This window comes from Rhinoderma darwinii, chromosome 1 (genome assembly GCF_050947455.1).
Source record: "Rhinoderma darwinii isolate aRhiDar2 chromosome 1, aRhiDar2.hap1, whole genome shotgun sequence".
In the NCBI taxonomy this organism is placed as follows: domain Eukaryota; kingdom Metazoa; phylum Chordata; class Amphibia; order Anura; family Rhinodermatidae; genus Rhinoderma; species Rhinoderma darwinii.
This window is the reverse complement of record NC_134687.1, coordinates 613975210-613997617: the sequence shown is the minus strand read 5'-3', so window position 1 is coordinate 613997617 and position 22408 is coordinate 613975210. Positions and strand designations below refer to the sequence as shown.

Sequence of the window (22408 nt, the reverse complement as noted above, 5' to 3'; positions counted from 1 at the left end):
TGCAATTTTTCCCGCATTATTTTCGTGTTGCGCAGTAGTAGCCGGCACTAGAGTGAAGATAAAAAGAGACAAAGTGTTTTAATTAAGTTTATAGTACCCTGACCCCGTTGTTTTAGCCGCAGCGTTGGATTAAGTTTACTTTCAAATCAAGCAAGTGTCACAGGAGAATCAGCATGACAGAGTGCGGGCTGTAATTTATTCTTCAGGATGCAAGTGACAAGCAGAAAAGCGGAAGTTCCAAGTCTTTGCCCATAGAGGGCACTACCGCTTATCATTTTGAATACACTGGCACTGAACAAAGGCGGAATCACAAGTCTATTCTGTCCTTCTCACTGCAATCCTCATTACAATCCAGTTTTTTTCCCTTCCCATCTCCACATTTTCACTCCCAGCCTCTCCGCGTCTCCAGATCAATGGATGCATACATCTGACTCTAAGCACACATACACTGCTGGTGGACTAGTAACAAGTAAGCGCTTTTAACCATCCATTTGCAAGCAAAGAGAAAAGGAATCCGTCAGCTTGTATTGGATTTTTTTCTATTCTTTTTTTTTTTTTTTTTCCTTTTTTTAGTTTATGTTATTATTATATATACATTTATATATATAATATTTTTTTATTTTTTTTTATTGCAGTCTTATTTTTTTCTGCCATGTGGAAATGGCAGTGACTACCAAGATTTTATGCACCAGGATTTAATTCTTCTTCAAGGATTCGGGATCTTTTTGGATGGATTTTACTTGGACCCTTCCATTTGCCTTTGAGTTAGTTTCTTGGATTTAGAATCTTGCAGTGCACTGGACTAAAATTAAGTTTGTGTGCTACATATAGGAAAACACAATATCATACCTACCCCCTCTTACCCCTCCAAAAATAACTGAGCTGTCCATGTGTGCAGGGCTCACTGTGCAGCTTCCCAGAGGTGTTTTCTGAAATATGGAGAATTGTCTTGGATTGTTTTCACTACCAAAGCTGCTGTATGTCATCTTCGCCTATACATTGCATAGCTCCCATCTATCACTAGCTGGTAAGTGCTACTGTATATATACTATATGAATCTATTATACTTTCTGCCCTATGTCACTATATGAATGCTTCATGTCTACAAGGAGCTATTTCATTTTCCGCACTTTCTTAGTGAGATCTTTTTGGATTGACTTTATATTGTATTTGCTGCAGTGTTTTAATGCAAAGAGTGAATCACATACATATTAAGAACGTAGGGATATAGATCATGTACCTGAAGGCTGGAATGAATAATGTATACCCCCCCCCCCCCATACACTGAGACTCCCCTTCCTCCAGAGATTTCTGGTGGTTTAAAAGACACTAAATAAATATGGCTTGGTTGGAAAGAATTTATCTTGCAAACCCTACATTACCGTGAGCAAGGTGGGGGGGGGGGATAATTGCTATTCCATATTCATATAGTGTAGGAGCAAGTGTCAATGTTGCAAATCTTATGTCTGGGGGTTATTGGAAAAAGGTGATGTGTAAAGTGCATTAGTGCAATGAATAGGTGCAGTGTTAAGTTCTATGTGTAGTTGACTGTGATCTGTGCAAGGCTTATGGAGAAAGTCAGGATTTAATGCCTGGCTGCCCTAAACGTGCATTGAAACCAGAATGCTATGGGCTTGCTGTAATGCTGCCTGGTAGAGTAGTAGTAGTGTTTCTAAAAGGGTAGTAGTACCATGCTCTACAAGCCACCACCATATGAAAAGACTGCTGCCAAGATTATGAAGATATTAGCTACATTATAGCGTTTAGAAGCTTATGACAGTCAGTGCCTCCTGTTCTGGGGGACACCGCTGTATGGAAATGTCTATAGGGAAGCCTATATATTGCATGATAGGGTATAGAAGTTGGTTTATGTGGCTTTTGTAGAACTATAAATCCGAGCATTCAAGGTGCTACATGATAGGGGTGGCTATGCTGGGAGTTGTGGTGCAGACCAGCCACAGGTAGCCTATGTGGACTTCACACTGTGGTGCTGAATGGACAGCTCCAAAACGCATGGGGGCTCCTGCTCTGAATGTTCTCACCAGGCAAGTCCCATATAAGAGGGATTCTTACAAGATGATCTGCTTATCTAGCCCTAGAAGTTGGGGTCCCCTTGCTTTGCTGTGGGTCTGAATGAATTGAATGATAGTGGGCAGAATATAAGACAGTGCTGCATTAATATCTCCGCTGTGCAAGGGGATAGAGAATGAATAGTAGTGAATGGGAAGAAGCAGCAGGAGGTGCCCAGAAAAGACATGACTATAGGGCTATTAGTAGGGATTACTTCACAGTCTATATGTGACCCTGTGGATTGTGGAGTACCCTACCCCATGATCCTATATAATCATCAATGCATCATCTGAACAGTTTACATTGACAGGGAAGTAATGGCAGCAAAACTCTTGTCAATTTTTATTCCAGAAAGTCTGATAGTCCAGCACTATTTACCAAACTGTCATATAATCTGGGATCTTTGAGACTTTGCAGATAATATTATGTTATGTTGGCATTTTATGGCATTTTTTGGTCTTTCAGAAGGTTTTCTTCCCCTTTAAATCTAAGTTTTATACAACTTTTTATGACATCTGATGATCCAGAAGGTTTGATAACCTGCCACCAGGTGCCGGATTAAAGGAATTTACCAGTATATTCTGTATTCATTAAAATAGTCAAAAGTAAAAGATCATTTTCTGAAGTCACTTGATTTTTATCCATGTAAGCGCAACAACCCCCCCCCCCCCACCACCACCACCCCTATTGAATATGATGTGTAACAAGCAGCGGGTCTTTATAGAGTTGGCTGAGAGATCTTGTTAGGTCGGCTGGTGCATGTTGCTGGATAAATCAACACTGACAAGTCTCAGCATCTGTTATACCCTGGTTATTGATGCCCACTGTGTACAGCATTGTGTGAACATTGCTCATGTGATGATTATTTATTGGTATGTTTGGGTGCCCAGATGGGTAACAATGGGATCAATGAGTGTTGTCTCCAGTACGCCGCTCTCAAAATCCCTAATCTTCATTCTATCCAATTGCAGACTGTAGGATTCATTCATTTCAGATGTAAGAATCCCCCAGGTTTTATGAGTCAGTGTACCCCAGCTTAGAAATAGAAATTGTGCTGGTGAATTATGTGAAAATCAAATGCATTTCTATCGGACTATTGAGGGCTATGTTCCTTCTAAGGCTATGTCTTAACACGTAATGGCTCTGTATTCCTTTACTGGCCCACTTGCATGGGGTGGTAGGGTCACATGAGTGACATGTATGGGCGTAAGTACCATGGTAGCAGGCATAGCAGCTGTTAAGGGTGCCCACCTCCACTCAGTAAGTGTACACTGTGGGTAATGGAAGGGGAGAGTTGAAGGGACTATGGAAAATGTAATACATACCACTGAAAGGGAAGGGGGAACAAGACACAGGTGACCAAAGTAATCATAGAGTCTCCAGTTCTTGTGCGCCCACTTGTGGTGGCAGAGGTGGACTATATACCATACCAAATGTGCAACCTGTGAACAGGGGCCCTTCAGGCAAGGTGGCGCACTGCTACCTTCAAAACACAAAAGTGCTTCCTACAGTCTATTAGATCACATATAAGGGGTACACCCATCCTTGTTGGACAATTACTGTTGGATTGGCACACCGGTGATGGATTTTTTTTGAGAACCATGAATGAGATGGTCTATTACTAGCACCTCGCTGTCATTAATGTAGCAGTTAGAAAGAAATACTGTTCTTATATATAGGTCTGTTGTAGGTTTTCAGCCTCCATGTGGTGGAGCAGGGCCGATTTTAAGATTTGCAATGGGCTCCATGGCTACTTATTGCCCCCTGGGGACATGAGGGGTGCTTGTTGAGTGCTGACTAATGAATGAGTTGACCTAAAAATTAACAATACTGTGGAAGGTTCTGTAAGAGTAAAGACATATCAAAGAGTAGTAAACAGTCAGCATTGAAACCATAGTCAAGACTACAACCTAAAGAGGTTTCTAAGGGTCCTCTTACATGGTCTGACGTGGGCCGTGTAAATGAGCGCCGATCAACGAGACAGCTCAATGATCCGCGCTCGTTTGCTCTTTTCACAAGGATCTAGTATGGGGATGAGCGCTTGTTACTAGGATCGCTCGTCCCCATACATTTGTATCATGTCGGCAGGTCATCTCCCTGTTTACACAGGGGGATGTGTTGCCAACAACGATAATATTTTAGGCTGCTTAAACGATATGATCAGCCGATCAACAAGCTTTTGTTCGTTCATTGGCTGATCGTTGCCTTGTTTAGACAGAGCAATTATCGGGAACAAGCGTTTGCCGGTTAATTGGCCCATGTAAAAGGGGCGTAAGAAAGTCCTGTCGGAATCTGAAATAGCCGGTCATCCACAAATCATTTGTTATAGACCCGGCACTAAGAAATCAGATTAGGTTATTGTCTCCTAAAAGATTTTGAACCTTTGGTAGAAGTAGAATTTCTGTCATAACACTGGCTCTGCCATTTTAATATAATCATATAGCGCTGGTAGCGGGCAGATCAATAATGTTTTCATCCCTCATAGACATTCTTACATATCAGATGTATCGCTTCTATATACTGTATGCCTGCAACATGCCGCCAAATAACTGTCTCATAGCACTAACACAACACCTGTGGTCCCAATATGAATCCTGGAGGTTTAGAGCTAAATATTTATTCTTTATATTTAGCATCATAATGTCAACTAGACTTTGGCAGGTTCAGGGGGAAATATGGTTGATGTTTTCTTTTAGCCATCTTGTAGCTAGAACCAAAATTAAAGGGAACACAACCAACCAACTTAATTGTATATACTGGAACAAACCTTACATATCTATCACATACATCTTATCTATCTATCTATCTATCTATCTATCTATCTATCTATCTATCTATCTATCTATCTATCTATCTATCTATCTATCTATCTATCTATCTATCTATCTATCTATCTATCTATCTCATATCTATCTATCTATCTATCTATCTATCTATCTATCTATCTATCTATCTATCTATCTATCTATCTATCTATCTATCTATCTATCTATCTATCTATCTATCATCTATCTATCTATCTTTCTCATATCTATCTATCTATCTATCTATCTATCTATCTATCTATCTATCTATCTATCTATCTATCTATCTATCTATCTATCTATCTTTCTCATATCTATCTATCTATCTATCTATCTATCTATCTATCTATCTATCTATCTATCTATCTATCTATCTATCTATCTATCTATCTATCTATCTATCTATCTATCTATCTATCTATCTATCTATCTATCGCATATCTATCTATCTATCTATCTATCTATCTATCTATCTATCTATCTATCTATCTATCTATCTATCTATCTATCTATCTATCTATCTATCTTTCTCATATCTATCTAGCTATCTATCTATCTATCTATCTATCTATCTATCTATCTATCTATCTATCTATCTATCTATCTATCTATCTATCTATCTATCTATCTATCTATCTATCTATCTATCTATCTCATATCTATCTATCTATCTTTCTCATATCTATCTATCTATCTATCTATCTATCTATCTATCTATCTATCTATCTATCTATCTATCTAATTGTCTAAAAAAAAATGTGTTGCCTAGAAATAAAAACATAAATTGATGTAGTTTGAGTCTGATTGATATTTCAATGTGAGGATTTGGTCTCTTTAGGAGATATAAAGCTGAAAAAGAAAGTTCACACAGCCTTCATGTTACAGATGGAGTTCCTCAGGGGGTCAAAACAGTCTGTCTTTAATGGTCATTATAAACCAGGGGGGGCTTTATTGAAGCACATTCAATGATAAAATTATGAAAAAAATAAAGGTCTGCAATAGTGTACAGATCATATAGCTATCCCTATTCAATATATATGCTACAGGCTTTTCCGGGATTCGAAAAAGGATTATCTGTATTTCTAGAAACAGCACCACTCTTGTCCATAGACTGTGTCTGGTATTGAAGGTCAGTCCCATACTAGTTAATGAAAAAAACAAAACAGACCCATTAATCTTGGAAACCCTTTTGATATAATACTGTGCAACCGGTGTTCTAGTTGCATACTTTCTAAAATACTGTGTGTTCTATTCCACTGATCTCAGGCGCCATGTGGCAGATGGGTTGGGTGACTTCAATATTATCTCTCATGCCCGTTTTCTATATTGACTGCTTGCGCTTTAGCTGGAAAACATCCACAGATCCCTGTAAATGGATTCCATATATCTAATCCATAGAACTGCCTGCATTGATATACTGCACTTTATCCAAATCTTTCATACAAGCCACTATATATATAGCTGTGGATAGATCCATCCGTAGATCAGTCAATATGAATGGGCCTCGTGAAGTTAGAGGAATAAATATGCTCAGTTGTCTTAGACCCATGTAGGAAATTCCAGAGGACCCCTTTAAACTGTGGCTAGCTGACTCAAATCGGCTGCTTAGTTGGACAGGACAGCTATTGGTTGGTGCTTTTAATTCTTACACTGTAGCTTTAAAAGGGTTTTTCACTTTCCAAATACTATTTACATGCACATAACAATTGCCTTTTCAACAAACTTACCTTTTTAAAAATCTTGATTTCTCCTGATCAGAATTCAGAACGTCTGATGACGTCCCGACCGTTCAGTGCTCTTCTTCCGGACAAATGCCTCTTCCAGCCGACTCACTGAACGGCACGTCATCAATGACACCTGTTTAGTGTGACCTCCCAGACGACCAGACATCATCTGGGCGCATGCACGGTTGAAAGAGTCTCTCTTTGAGTCACACATGCTCAGTACAGTGGGTTTGATACAACCTTCAGAGAGAGAACCAATGCATGCTGGGAGCAGAGCTGGAAGGATGTAAACAAAGTGCTGCGGGACAACAGAAGCAGTTTTTGGAACAGAAAGGGGGAAAAAAGGTATCTGGGGTGTTTATGTTGGATAAATTAAGTTAATTTAAAACTATATAAAATCTCGAAAAAGCCCTTTAAGTACTTTTTCAAGCATTTATTTTAGGCTAAAGGGAAACTCCAGTGAAAACAGTTCCCCTTGTGAATTCTCACCTGTAATCACGATGTGTGATGTCACTTGTAGGTTTCTGAATAATAAAATATAAAGCAGAGTGTGCCTGGGCCGTTGAGTGGATATTGACAAATATTAAACTCTGACTCTCCCTGCATTGGGCTGGAGTTTGCACACTGCCTGTGAGATGCATGCTGCTGCACAGCGCACAGTCTGCAGCCTCTCCTTTGCCTTAGACCTGTATATGTGTTTTTCCTATATCCTGAAGCTTCAGATTGATGTGGTCTGGCTAATTCTCCCTATGTGATACCAGGGCAAGAGACTTATTTAGAGCTACTGCCTAAGGACAATTATTTTTACTGTCAAGAATGCAAACAGAAGCTGGATTATTGTCTTCTCAAAAGTTAGAGTTCTGATAGTGGGAGATAGAAGAAAGCTGTTGTAATGTGGACTGGGCTATAGGGGTGCTGGCCACGATCAGAAGTGTCTGCTGGGGTTTTTTCTTAAATCCTTCACAACTCAGCCTATAGCTTCATTAGAGACATCATAGAGTAGGATCGGTAGACATTACGGTAAATGTGACGTTTAATCATTAACTTTCAGTTTGGTCTGTAGAACAAAGTGAACCCCCCACAGCTGTGAATGTGCTATACATCAGTCTATAAAAGCTTTGAATGAGAGGGATAGTGAAATAATACATCATGTATGTATAGCGTTATCACACATGCATTAGTGTGTTTGCTGTGGCTTATCATTTTTGGACTTGCGCCATCCTGTAATGGGGCCCTTGTAGTCTCATATAATGCAGCTCATACAGAACAGACATTTGTATTGCTGTGAACCAGTGATAAGACCGGAGGACGGTATACCCGCTTCACTATAATAGGACCATCTGCCGCATCCCGCCTATGTTGATGTATGTTACAGAGAAAATCCTTTCATTACACTTATTTAACCAATGATAAATTTGGTCTTTAAAAATCAATTTGGAAATAATGGAATATCTCAGCTCTTGTGATTGTCTTAATCCTTGGGATTATTTGGAATGGAGGATATGATTGTCCAGAGGAATGTAACTTCATTTTAAATTTTAGATCTTTTAGTCCAGTTTATAGAATCATTCATTTGATATTTTGCTACAAAATTAAGTACAAAAATGTATGTATATATATAGTTTAAATGATAAAAATGTAGATAGATTTTCTAGTTGGTGAAAGTCAAGGGGTGTATTTAACAAACACAAATTTCTATGTACTAAACTAACGTTACAAAATTATATTTTCATACATAGAAAATGTCATTTTAAAATACAAATCTAATTTATAAAATTACTGAACTAAATTTAGGTAAGGTTCATTAAACGTCATAGTAACCAATGATGTTCAATTAACATTAGTCCAGTTTGAGACTGTGATATTCAACAATGTAGAATTTTCCATGGGTAAAACCATGGGCATAACCCACAGTTGTACCCAGCCCTGGACCCTAAGGCTACTGTATATTCGAGACCGGGTGTCAAATCGGCCGGGTTTGCACCCAGCTGCGACTTGTTTTCACGGATCCCTCATAGACTTGAGACTATTGAGGGATACGAGAAAAAATAGGACCTGTCCTATAATTTCACGGGTCATTCACACGGTCTGTTAAAAAAACACGTCCGACTTTCCCTGTCATCTGAATAAGCCCTAAGGAGGCCCTAAAGGTCATTCTGCCCCATATAAGTAGGTCAGTACTAGAAATGAGGCATCATAGCTTGGGGGGTCCTGTTACAGATTTTTCATTGGAGCCCTGATCCTTCAACCTACTCCTCCGCGCACAACGATATTATTTTATCTGTATCTTCTTGCTAATAACTACTTTTATGCCCATGACAAAGTCAGCTCTGCTACATCTGCCTATCATCCCAGATGCGGTTCCACAGAAAAGACCTTTGCTATGCTTACTAAATGTCTCGCTTGCCCATCTGTTTCATTGTAATGCATGCTGCTCACTTTGCTGTGCATTTTTCAATTGAAATCATCTGTCACCCAAGCTTGACTTCTCCTGGGTAGTGCCCACCTCTGATCAGCAATGAATTATAGAAGCAGCGGATATTTTCTTTCTGTAGTGAGAAGGTTCCATTTAATCAATAAAAACAATATGTCCCGTTCAGCTCATACCTGACTGCCCACCGCTGCCATCTTCCCTGTTTAATATTCCCGGCCAGCCCTCCATGCTGAATTTTTACACTTCCTTCAATGCCGTTTGTGATGCTATATAGTTTTATAGATAATTTGTACCGCTGTATCTAACATAGTACTGGGATCTGATAATAGAAAATAAGATACATGATTTTCTTAAAGCATTGCCTGAATTATAACTTGGGTTCAATGAACGGCTCAATATTCTTAGCAGGATTCATTGAAATACATTATGTTTGTGTTACAGTAATATGGCCCTGACTGCTTTAGAAAGCAATTGTAGCAGGCAGAGGCATAACATGAAGCTCCTGGGACCCAATGCAAAAGATGTATCAGGACTGCCCACCGACTATGTGCCATTTACAATACTAGTGTCTTGGGGCCCCCTTAGGCACTAGGATCCAGGTACGACTACTACCTCTGCACCCCCTTTATCTACACCCTGGTAGCCAGCAAATTAATAAGTCAATAGCTTCATACTGTGTAGACATGAATGTATACCACTCAGTGGAACTACGGATTAGTCTAATATAAGATATGTTCCAGAAGACCCTATAATCGCAAAAATATAGACCTTACTATTTAGATTAACTTTTTTGAGAAAGGCATAATGCCGGGATTACAGAACTACAGTATGACTGAGACACTTACACAGACATAGCAGTAGGAAAGTGATAGTCGATTTGCGAGGGATCATGTGACTCAACAAAGCCATGAGATGTTTTTATTTAGATCCCATGTTGTCTTCAAAGGGGTTTTCCAATTTACGACATTTATGGCATATCCACAGAATATGCTATTAATGCTGGTAGGTGGAGATCCCAGCTCTAGGACCCTCACCTACCAGTAAAACGGGGTGCCTGACTCTGTTCGACCAGGTAAGGTAGTCGTCACAACTGTATTAAGGTGTAAAATGAATGGCGAGGTCAAAGAAAGTAATGGAAACAGCCATGCTTGCTTAAATGGAATGGTCTATGCACATGAGTAGCTACCTCTGTGCTTGCATATGATGGACGCTTCACGTAACAAAGCGGGATCAAATAGATGGGAAAAGAGGTGGAACCCTCACCTATAGACATATCCAAATGTACATATACTAAAGTGGGGGAAAACTTTTTTCATGGCGGAAGATCACTTCTTCTGGACCTATAATTTAGGAGAACATACATTATATAGAGAAAAGTATTGGGACACCCCTCTTAATGATTGAATCCAGGTGTTTCATTCAGTCCCATTCCCACAGGTGTATAACATCCAGCACTCGCCATGCAGTCGTCTTTATAAACATGTGATCAAATGGGTTGTTGTAAAGAGATCACAAAATTCCAGCGCGGTCCTGTAATAGGACGCCACGTTGTAACAAGTCCGTTCCTGAATTTCTTCTGTCCTAGATATTCCACCATCAACTGTGAGTGATATTATTGTAAAGTGGAAGGAACCGCAGCAACTCAGCCACGTAAAGTTACAGAGCAGGGTCACCAAGTACTGGGGCGAATAGTGCATAAAAGTCACCAACACTGCGACACGGGTATTAACATCAGCACAAAAACTGTGCCCAGGAGCTTCATGACATGAGGGCCGAGCAGCTGCATGCCAGCCTTACATCACCAAGCACAATGCCAAGCATCGGATGGAGTGGTGAAAAGCCGCTGCCACAGGACTCTGGAGCGGGGGGAACGTGAACTGTGGAGCGATGAATTACCTTTCACTATCTGCCAGTCTGATGGAGGAGTCTGGGTTTGGTGAATGCCAGGAGAACGTTACCTGCCTGACTGCACTGTGCCAGCTGTAAAGTTTGGTGGTGGAGGGATAATGCTATGGGGGTGTTTTTCAGGGGTCGGCTCCTTAGTTCCAGTGAAGGGAAATCTTATTATGGACAATTGTAGCTTCCAACTTTGTGGGAACAGTTTGGGGTTCGGCTCTTTTCTGTTCCTCATGACTGTACCCCAGTGCACAAGGTCCATATAAAGACATGGTTGGGTGAATTGGTGTGGAGGAACTTGACTTGAGTCCTGACCTCAACCCCATCCAACACCTTTGGGATGAACTAGAATGGAGATTAGGAGCCACGCCCCCTCCCCCAACATCAGTGTCTGACCTCACAAATGCTCTTCTAGATGAATGGGCAAAAATTCCCACATACACTCCCAAATCTTATAGAAAGCCCCCAGAATAGTGGAAGCTGTTTTACTGCAAAGGGGGAACCAAGTCCATATCAATGTCTATGGATTTAGAATGGGATGTCATAAAAGATCATATGTGGAGGTGTCCCAATACTTATGTCCATATAGTGTATGTTGGGTGCAATATAGGTAGCCTCAAGTAGATTCCTTAACCCCTTAACGCAATATCACGTAACTGTACGTTATAAGGGTTAAGGGGAAGTATGGAGCGGGTCACTTTGATTCCGCCCGTTTATCACCTTAAATGCCGCAGTCAATGGCGACTGCGGCATTTAAAGTGTTAGAATTAAGGGGGCGTCCACTCGCACCCCCCCAACGGCAAGATCGGCCGGTAACAAAGGTTGTTATGGCAGCCTTGGAGCCTGACAAAGGCCCCCAGGTCTGCCATCCTTGCACTCCTTTGAAGATCTGCCTCCGGCAGTATATCATGCAAGCAATCCAACAATGTCTGCTTCAAGTCTCCTAGGGGGACTAATAAAAAAAAAGTAAAAAATAGTTAAATTAAAAAAAAATTATGTTGCAAAAACAAATAAAGTTTTAAAAGTTAAAAAAAATACCTTTTCACATTTTTCCCTAAATCAATGTTAAAAAAATAAAAGTTAACATAACTGGTATCGCCGCGTCCGTAAAAGGCCGAACTATCACAATATAGCATTGTTTAACCCGCTCGGTGAATGCCGTAAAAAAAAAATATATATATAAAACATGCAAAGTGATTAAAAAGTCGCATATACCCCAAAATGGTAGAAGTGAAAACTACAGCTCGCCCCGCAAAATTTAAGCCCTCACATCGCTAAATTGATGGAAAAATGAAAACGTTATGGCTCTTAGAATACGGCGGCACAAAACTTTTTTTTAATTTAGCAAATAGTTTTATTTTTTTAAAAGTGGTAAAACATAAAACAAAACATATAAATTTGGTATCGCCGTAATCGTATCAACCTGTAGAATAAGGGGAATATGTAGTTTTTACCGCCTGATGGATGCCGTAAAAACAAACAAAACCCCCAAAAAATTGCGTAATCGCCAGTTTCACCCCGCAAATAATTTTTTTTCATTATGCGGTACAATAAAGGGTGCCATGAAAAACTACAACGTGTCTCACAAAAAACAAGCCCTCATATGGCTTTATAGATGGAAAAATAACAAAATTATAGCTTTTGGAAGGTGGGGAGGATAAAAAAATAGTGAGAATCCGAAAAATGGCTGAGGAGGGAAGGGGTTAATTGTAATGCCTCTCAGGTTGACAGGTTCCCTTTAAAGCTTTCTTACTAAACATACACCCAAACAGTGTTGTATTATTTTTATAATATTTTTTTCATAATCTACCCTGGAATATTCGACCCCAAGGGGAAGAGAATAGATTATTCATGGCCACAACTAGGTGTCATTGGGATTTGAGACAAATTTCTATAAACGTCTTCATCCTTAGTATTCAATAGTCGTGTTTGCAACTAAAAATGAATTAGATGTACTCTATGTTCCTTTTATAAATAACTTTCAGGCATATTAACAACCTGACTGCGTAAAATGATTGTCAAAGGTCATCTTAAATTAAAATGTGTAAAATATGGGAACAGTTGTTAGAGTTAAGTAAAGTATGTGACGGGCATTAATCTATTAGAGTACAAGTCTGTTTATGCTGAATTTTGGTAATTATGAGATACGCGTAGGACCGACAGCCATCTGGCTCTTCAACGAAAATTGGGTCACTAATGAATTGGAGACTGATGTCTTGACATATCCAATCATTAATTAGAATTTTGTGTACTGCTGACTGTTGCCTTATGAGGACCCCATTAACTACGAGCTGCGTACTGAATAGTTAAAATGAGGTTTCTTTGCTCTTGAAAGTTCTCAGACAGGAACATTATGCATCATCTACATTGACTCTAGGTATCTATTGAGGTTTACAACATTGTCTCATTTGGAGCATATTTTACCTGTTTTGACTTTGTGGAGTTTTTTTTTTTTAATTCATCAACTCAATAAAAACTTTTGACTGTTATGTTATCTATAGCCTACTTATTCTGTCATTAGGTTCACTTTGGGCAATCTCCTTTTGGTGATAAATCGATCACAGGGTAGCCCGCTGTTGGGACTTTCAGTGATCAGATGTGAGCTATGGCGGAAACTGGCTATAAGTGTTCAATTTCGCTGCAGTGCCACCAGAGGGGAAATGAGGCATTACACAGTTTTCATTGAAAACATTAGGCTGTCTTACAATGGCACAAAGGGAATTCCACATTGAAAAAAATAATTTAAAAACAAAACAAAAACATCAGCCGTCTTTTGACTGATCATCCTTGTGTTTAAATATTGCTTAGCTCTTTCTCAGATTTATTTTTGAGAAAACTCAGGGACAACCAATTTGACATTCATTAACACGCTCCACCAGGAGTTTTTATCTAGATTTTCCAAACTCCTGAATATAATATCTGCTATTTTAGTTTAGAAAAAATAGATGACTATCCCTGAGAAAAATCCATGGATGCCGCCCAGCCTTCCTAGAAAATTTGAACGTAAAGACAATTGACTACAATTAAAAAAAAAACATTTTAATACCTTGACGGAACAGGGTGTGTTAAGAACTTATAGTAACTGTTGAATATGTTTTGTGTATACCTAATAATAATATGGACCTCATAGAAGTTTCCCAATATTTTCCCAAAAACAAAAAATTATAAAGTCTCCCAATAACTTATCTGGTGTAAAAGTCATTGTTATTCCCCTCGCACCAATACAGCACTGCTCTCCTGCTCACACTTCTTTGGATTTCAAGCCTGGTACTTGTAGCTCGATCTGGTTTTGAGTCTTTGTCTATTCCTCTGCTTTATTGCATCCCGATCGCTGTCCCAGAGACAACCACTGGCTTCACTTTGACACTGTAGATTCCACAGCACTCTTACATTTCTAAACCGCATCCGTCACCAATAGGTGACTACTTTCGGGACCGCAAACTGAGAATCCAATCAGGAAAGACCATACGCCCTTGCAGGGGTTTTAGGATGAAGAATGGGGAGATTCCTTAGACTCCGAACCACGGCTTAGCCAACACCAAACCAATTGATGCAAAGGGCTCCAATTTTCAATTAAAACTGTAACACTCATAAACGTCCAACCTTATAGAAGGTCTTCAGTCTACTGTGGTAGGTTCCAGTTGGTCAACCATATAGCCAATTGTATGGACACCTGAAGACTGGCTATAAATAAAACTACCTTACTGTAAATAATCACAAAGAGCCAAGAGTAGCTGGCATAGGTCTTGGCCCAAAGAGATTGCAGATATAATACAATATAATTCAAATGACTGTGGTCCCCAATAAAATCTATTGTTTGCAAACAAAATTGGAATTTATAGATTGAGGATGCCTTCAGATTTCATTCATAGTATAAGGCAGAAAGGGTTAACAAGATCCATCCCCAATAGAGAAGTAAAATGTTAAACTCTCCCCGCAGTAATTCTCTTGGCCATGCAGTCCAATTCTTAAAAGGCTGATATTCTGCCACCTAAGAAGAAAGCGGAAACGCGCTGTTAATACATAATTCATTGTGTTCTTTATAGTCTTGGAAGTGTACCATGAAAGTCCCTTGATAGGGTAATTGGTAACATAAATGAATAGTGAGTTAAATGTATTTTCCTTCAGCTCTGTACTGTACAATGAACAAATGTTAAATACCACAAATGAAAGCTTTCTGTTCCTGAAGTCACAATTAAACTAAAGCAATTTCATTTTCTTGATTTAGAGGGGAACTCTATACACAACTTCTTAAGAATTCATATACCATCACGTATATTGGCTAGTAAGGTGCCATTTTTTGGGAAGTTTGGAAAATTAAAAGACCCAGGACCATGATGATCTGACGTCAGTGGTGTACTTAATGTAGGATGGCTACATGAGATTCTGATGGCCATGTATAAAATGTGTGTGAGCTGCAAATTGGTGGATTGGTATTGTGGAAAATGCCACAGAAGTCAATTGTTTAATGCTTTGTTGGCCAACTTCTCGATCCTTTAACCCTCCTCCCCCATGGCCCTCTTCCCTTACCAGTTTATTGGTCTCCCTCTCTCTAAAAATTGTGACCTCCTGGGCTAGCTGTTAGATCTTCTACATAGTCCGTCCCCCCATTATTGTTCTCAGTATGTGATGTATCTAGGGGCATTACTGTAGCGGGTGCAGAGGTTGGAGTTGCACCGAGGCCCTGAAACCTATTAAAGGCATGTGAGGATTTGGGGGACTTGTGAAAGTTTTTGCAAACGGGGCCAAGGAGATTCAAGTTTTTTTTACGTTTCTTTATGCCTCAAGGTTTGCTTGTACATGTGATTTGCCTTCGTAAATAATATATTATTTGTTAGAAATATGGATCTGTTATACACAATGTGGCAATTTTCTTAATTCAGTCAAAGGCAAGAAATTTTTGCACAATTTTGTCAGAATCCAAGTTGATGTAATGATGACAATTATTTTACATGACTCCTATATTAAAGCTTCTTTGTCAGAATCAGGTAGACCTCCCTATCAGTCTATCTGCAGCGACAATATTTTCTTAAAGGGCTTTTCCAGGGTATTTATTAATTGATAATAGCCTAAAAAGAAAAATTATTATGTTGGTAATATACACTACCGTTCAAAAGTTTAGGGTCACCCAGACAATTTTGTGTTTTCCATGAAAACTCACACTTATATTTATCGAATGAGTTGCAAAATAACTAGAAAATATAGTCAAGACATTGACAAGGTTAGAAATAATGATTTTTATTTGAAATAATAATTTTCTCCTTCAAACTTTGCTTTCGTCAAAGAATGCTCCATTTGCAGCAATTACAGCATTGCAGACATTTGGCATTCTAGCTGTTAATTTGCTGAGGTAATCGGGAGAAATTTCACCCCATGCTTCCAGAAGGCCCTCCCACAAGTTGGATTGGCTTGATGGGCACTTCTTACGTACAATACGGTCAAGCTGCTCCCACAACAGCTCTATGTGGTTGAGATCTGGTGACTGCCCTGGCCACTCCATTACAGATAGAATACCAGCTGCCTGCTTCTTCCCTAAATAGTTCTTGCATAATTTGGAGGTGTGCTCTAGGTCATTGTCCTGTTGTAGGATGAAATTGGCTCCAATCAAGCGCTGCCTACAGGGTATAGCATGGCGTTGAAAATGGAGTGATAGCCTTCCTTATTCAAAATCCCTTTTACCTTGTACAAATCTCCCACTTTACCAGCACCAAAGCAACCCCAGACCATCACATTACCTCCACCATGCTTGACAGATGGTGTCAGGCACTCTTCCAGCATCTTTTAAGTTGTTCTGCGTCTCACAAATGTTCTTCTGTGTGATCCAAACACCTCAAATTTCGATTTGTCTGTCCGTAACACTTTTTTCCAATCTTCCTCTGTCCAATGTCTGTGTGCTTTTGCCCACATTAATCTTTTCCTTTTATTAGCCAGTCTCAGATATGGCTTTTTTTTTTTGCCACTCTGCCCTGAAGGCCAGCATCCCGGTATCGCCTCTTCACTGTAGACGTTGACACTGGCGTTTTGCGGGTACTATTTAATGAAGCTGCCAGTTGAGGACCTGTGAGGTGTCTATTTCTCAAACTAGAGACTCTAATGTACTTGTCTTGTTGCTCAGTTGTGCAGCGGGGCCTCCCACTTCTCTTTCTACTCTGGTTAGAGCCTGTTTGTGCTGTCTTCTGAAGGGAGTAGTACACACCGTTGTAGGAAATCTTCAGTTTCTTGGCAATTTCTCGCATGGAATAGCCTTCATTTCTAAGAACAAGAATAGACTGTCGAGTTTCACATGAAAGCTCTCTTTTTCTAGCCATTTTGAGAGTTTAATCGAACCCACAAATGTAATGCTACCGATTCTCAACTAGCTCAAAGGAAGGTCAGTTTTATAGCTCCTCTAAACAGCAAAACTGTTTACAGCAGTGCTAACATAATTGCACAAGGGTTTTCAAGTGTTTTCTAATCATCCATTAGCCTTCTAACACAGTTAGCAAACACAATGTACCATTAGAACACTGGAGTGATGGTTGCTGGAAATGGACCTCTATACACCTATGTAGATATTGCATTAAAAACCAGACGTTTGCAGCTAGAATAGTCATTTAGCACATTAACAATGTATAGAGTGTATTTCTGATTAATTTAATGTTATCTGCATTGAGAAAAACTGTGCTTTTCTTTCAAAAATAAGGAAATTTCTAAGTGACCCTAAACTTTTGAACGGTAGTGTATGTTACTGATTATTGTAGTCGACCTGGCTTGATGACATCTATAGTGATCAGTTGCCTTCTGAAATCTTGTGATATGTCACATAACCCCAGCTACTTTGCTAAAATAGAGATGTCATCATGCCATATGGGCAACAAAGATTGGAGATTTGGGCAATTTTTTTTTATAATCTTTGAAGCCCCTTCAAAACTACCCAGTGATAGAAAACAAATCTTAAAGTCTCAGAATACATAATAAATGCATAAACATATTTAGCAATACACAAAGCAGTACATAAGTCATTTGTTCATGTAAATCCCCTTTAATTCTGGGATTTGCATGGTAATGTAAAGTACCTCTCTTAGAATTTAAATAGGGGGGGAGATTTTTTTGGGCTATTACTGTTCCCACATGTTAATACTGTTGTTAAACTAGAAAACTTCACCGACACTAACAAAACAAATCATTAAACAAAGCATCAGACTCTTCTGAGCCAAATACGTCCAGTAGGATAATTGTAGAGTTTTACTCAGACGTTATTTTTTGAGGCTGACTTCACTATCATGAGCGGCCAAGCAGAACGACTCAATGCTTTTAAAGTAACAAGCTTTAGAGGAAATCCAATTAAAGTCCACTATTTCTGAAATCGTCCTAATTAAGTACCCTCTCACCAGTCATTCAGAAAATCCTGCAAAATATCACGTTACTTAACAAGCCGGTAGAAAAAAATGCAGGAAAACATAAGACATGAAATTATGAAAATGTGTCTAGAAAATACTCAACCTAAAAAATCAACATGGGGGAAGGGGGAGTCTCTTTTTTAAAACCCAACTCTACTAGACCGCTGAACACACGTAATATAATTAGTATCACATAACTTATCACAATTTATGCCTATTTATGTTCTTGTAACTCCCCTTTAGTGCATTTTATAGGCTGTAATTCTTCTGGTTCCATAGTAACCACTAGACTTCCTGTTTGGGTGACCACCATTTGGATACCTATACCTACGTGTTTCTGCTGTACAGTAGACTGCTTCTTCAGCCTACACAGACTTGTTTTAGGTCCCTTAAGCAACAGGAAGTATGATAATAAAGCCCTAGAAAATATTTCACTTTAAGACAATAAACACCCGATGTGTGGCATGTTGTGGCATTTTCTGCAAATTGGGTGACAAAATGTGACAGTTGCACTCCGATTTGTGAAGTACTGTATATTTATTAATCAGCATGCAGAGGAACACTGAAGGCAAAGATGAGGGTTCCAGAGAAGAGACTATCATGACTAACAATTTAGGGACAAGTCTTAACAATACCGCAATGTTTCAGTCTAACAATAAGAATAGACAAAATAGACGAGGAGACAGCACTTCCAACATATGTCAGCTTTTTAATCATCCGTGCGACGTTTCAGTCCAGCAGGACCTTTCTCAAGCAAGAATAGACTGAAATTCCTTTAATCCAGCAATCACATTTCAGAAAAATTCTATTTAAGGGGTTGTACGAGATTAGCAAACAACTTTTTTTTTCTCCAAAAACAGCTCCACTCTTCTGTATTGGCTGTTTCTGGTATTGCACTTCAGTCCTATATATATCTTGCACAACTCCTTTAAATTTAAAGGCGTTTTACTGCATACAGAATGCAATTCTAAAATGTTTTGATTTGTATCGACACATTATAAGTAGATTCAGGTTTCATCTTGTGTCTTCAGGATCTATGTGGAGGTGAAGCAAGTACAACATGTATTTCCTAAGCAGCTGATGAACTATAAACTTCTCGCCTCCAATGTAGGTGCCACCATTTAGATAGGTCCACACTTGTCTTCTATATACATAAAACCAAATGTTTGCTCATTTTTATTGCTAAGGGCCCTATGTGTATATTTCCATGTAAAATCACACAAGCTGCAACCTCCATTAGGAATCGGTTGACAGTCGGAGTATTTGGAAATTACGCATACTGTGATCTATAGAGTAAATTAGTTTAACAAAGTGGACTGCTGCATCTTCATTAATAGTAGAGGAAGTCATCATGGAATCCTGTTCCAGTTCGTCATAGCAGCTGCTATGAAAAATGAATGTTCAATATATATTTTATTCCAGGATATCTTCAAGATTGTGTTTGGAGATAATTTCTCCTTTCTTGGATTTGCAAGACCTGGGTAGAACTCTACATACTCATGATTCTAACAATTTGTGAAGGATTGGGGGCGAGTTCAGGTTTCTTAGCAAAAAATGTTGTCTTCCTGTCTTGGGGACCACCACAGCTATTTATACAGAAGTGGTCATGGAAACTTATGTCTGCTCTACAGTAGACTGTCTGTTCATGTTACACAGACTTGTTTTAAATCCTTCCCATTCTAGCAACAGGACTATGGGAAGACTGTACAAGAAATAATGTACTGGAAGGGAAACTTAAAAGGCTTGTTCCATTAGGATATATGCCCATCATATAATATTATTTTTCAGCAGCTGGACCAGCGGAAATCAGCTGATTGATATGTGCAAGGAGTGAGTGTTTTTAGAAGGGAAACATTCGAAAGTCAAACATTGTGAATCAATTAGAAATAGTGTCAAGTCAACCAATGAGTCATTGCTGTGATAAGCATTGTACCATGTCAATGACATACCCTGCCCATATAAGCTAACAATCTATAAGGTGGCAATGAAGTGGCAAGTGTTTTGAAAATGATAAAAGAGTGTTAAAAACACTTATCAGAAAATGCAATTCTTTATGTAGCAATTAAAGTTTCGGTGGGTTGGAGATTGGATGGCCAAGAATTCCAGAGAAGAGACACGAAAGACCTGGATACTAGAGTGTGAGGAGATGATTAGAGTAGTAGAGAAGTTTATGGTGAGGTCAAAAGTTGTGATGGGGTTGGTACCTTAAAATTATTGAAGAAATGTAGGCCGTGGCAGAGTTGGGCAAGGACCAATTGTATCATATGGTATAGACAACTAGTGGAGGAACTGAAGCAGAGGGTAGACATATGAAACTCAAAAGGAAGTGGAGAAGTTGACTTGATTGAAACGTTTTGGATGAAATGAGGCGCTGGTCTGCAATCGACAGAGAAGGGTGTTGGAGTAGTCTAGATAATATATGATAAGTGCAAGGACCTGGATTTTGGTTGTCCCATGTACGAGGAAGGTATAAAAGTGGGAAATGTTTTTGAGGTGGTAGAGAGAAGATATGAGGTTTAAATGAGAACGGAGGAAGATGTTATGCCTAAACAGTGAGCCTGGGGAGAACAGCTTAGTGGGGCCTTATCGACCAATACTTTTACTCCAAGTTTAGAAGCAAGTTGTCCATGAAGAAGCAGGAGAAAATGAAGGACACATTTGACAAAGTCAGGAACACAAGATAATAAGGGTTCACGATTTGAAGTGGAGAGGTCAATTAGATGATATTGAAAATTAAATTAGCTGGTGAGTTTTTCCAAGACCATAGAGGTAGGTGGAGAAGGGAAAGGGGATCAATGAAAGAGCCTTATAACACACAACAGGCAAGTAGATGAGGGAGTAGGAAACACTAAGGGGCAGATTTACTATTCAAAATGCACCAGAACTCTGGCGTACATGCCATGCGCCCAATTATTAACTGTTTCAGGCACTTTTTTTCGACACGCTCAACTAGGGGGCTTGACCTATAGGGAAAGGTGTGTGATCTAACACAAAGAGTCGTGCCTTAAATCTGACACCAAGCACAAAAGACTGGCATCAATCTTCCATAGGAAATATAGGCATGAACTACACAAGTTATAAACCTGCTATATGGACATACCCGTTATATTATGCTCAATTACCGTAGTTTAAAGACAATTAAAACCTGCTTATAGTAGGATTATTAACGTCACGTCAGCGATCCTCCTGTCATATGGTAGGGGTAGCGTCCAGGTTACTCTAGATGGTGAATACACAATATGAATTCATGACACCTACCAGTACTCGGGAAGCGAAAAATCTATTCTCATTATAACTTTTATTTGTACTAAATAATTCTCTAACAACTTGTCATTGATTATATAGTCAAGCAACAAAGACCGGATTAGTTGGCTTTTGAGATCAACACATGGAGGATAGAAATGTGTATGCAGGTTAACTCATAATTTACCAGAAGACACGGTTCATACTAAGTAGAGATTAGGGCCTTTTCTATTCCTGGAGACGGAAGTGATTTTGAACTGAAGATTTTTAAGGTTTTATATCATTCTACTTTAAAAAAAAAATTAGGTTGCCTAAAGGGGGCTGTCTTCTGTAGACAATCTCTTCTTGTTAGAAGGGTCTCTTCACAATAAGTTGATCATGAAGTGTCCCCCAGATGGGACCCGCAGCGATCATGTGTTATCTGTGGGGAAACATGCAAGTAAGTGTTTAATTTTCCTGCAGCACCACCACAGGTGGAATCACAAATTACACATTGCCCATTCAAATCAATGGTTTATCTATGTAGTGCAGGAAATGCAGCCTCTCTGAAATGTAGCCTCTCTGAACTCTGACCAAGAGATGAGGATCCTGAACAGAGGACCCCCTTACTTTAGCTCAGAATTCCCTAACAGGATATATGAAAATGGGTTTTCTCAACTGGACAACCCCTTTAAAGAAAAATTCAACCTAAATTGATCTTCATAGTGGTTGCCCTTAGACCTCCACTGATCACCGAAATAAAGGGGCAGAAGCGTTATACAGAGTGGGATAACTCCTATTCTCCTCTACTGTAGGTATATTTCTAAGTGCACAAGGCAAATTACTTAACCAATGTTGTCAGTGAGGTATGTATGTGAC

The 22408-nt window shown here is 39.2% G+C and overlaps 1 protein-coding gene across 3 annotated transcripts in view; it reads left to right on the top strand.

The window, feature by feature from the left end:
- The first annotated feature begins 439 nt into the window (after nucleotides 1-439).
- The window catches only part of DCC (DCC netrin 1 receptor), a 735384-nt gene continuing 713415 nt past the window's right edge, over nucleotides 440-22408 (top strand). For all 3 annotated transcript variants that reach the window (XM_075841459.1, XM_075841451.1, XM_075841442.1), the window contains exon 1: nucleotides 440-1027. In XM_075841459.1, the coding sequence (XP_075697574.1) occupies nucleotides 937-1027 (91 nt within the window). In that variant the 5' untranslated portion in view covers nucleotides 440-936. The remainder of the gene's footprint in view (nucleotides 1028-22408) is intronic.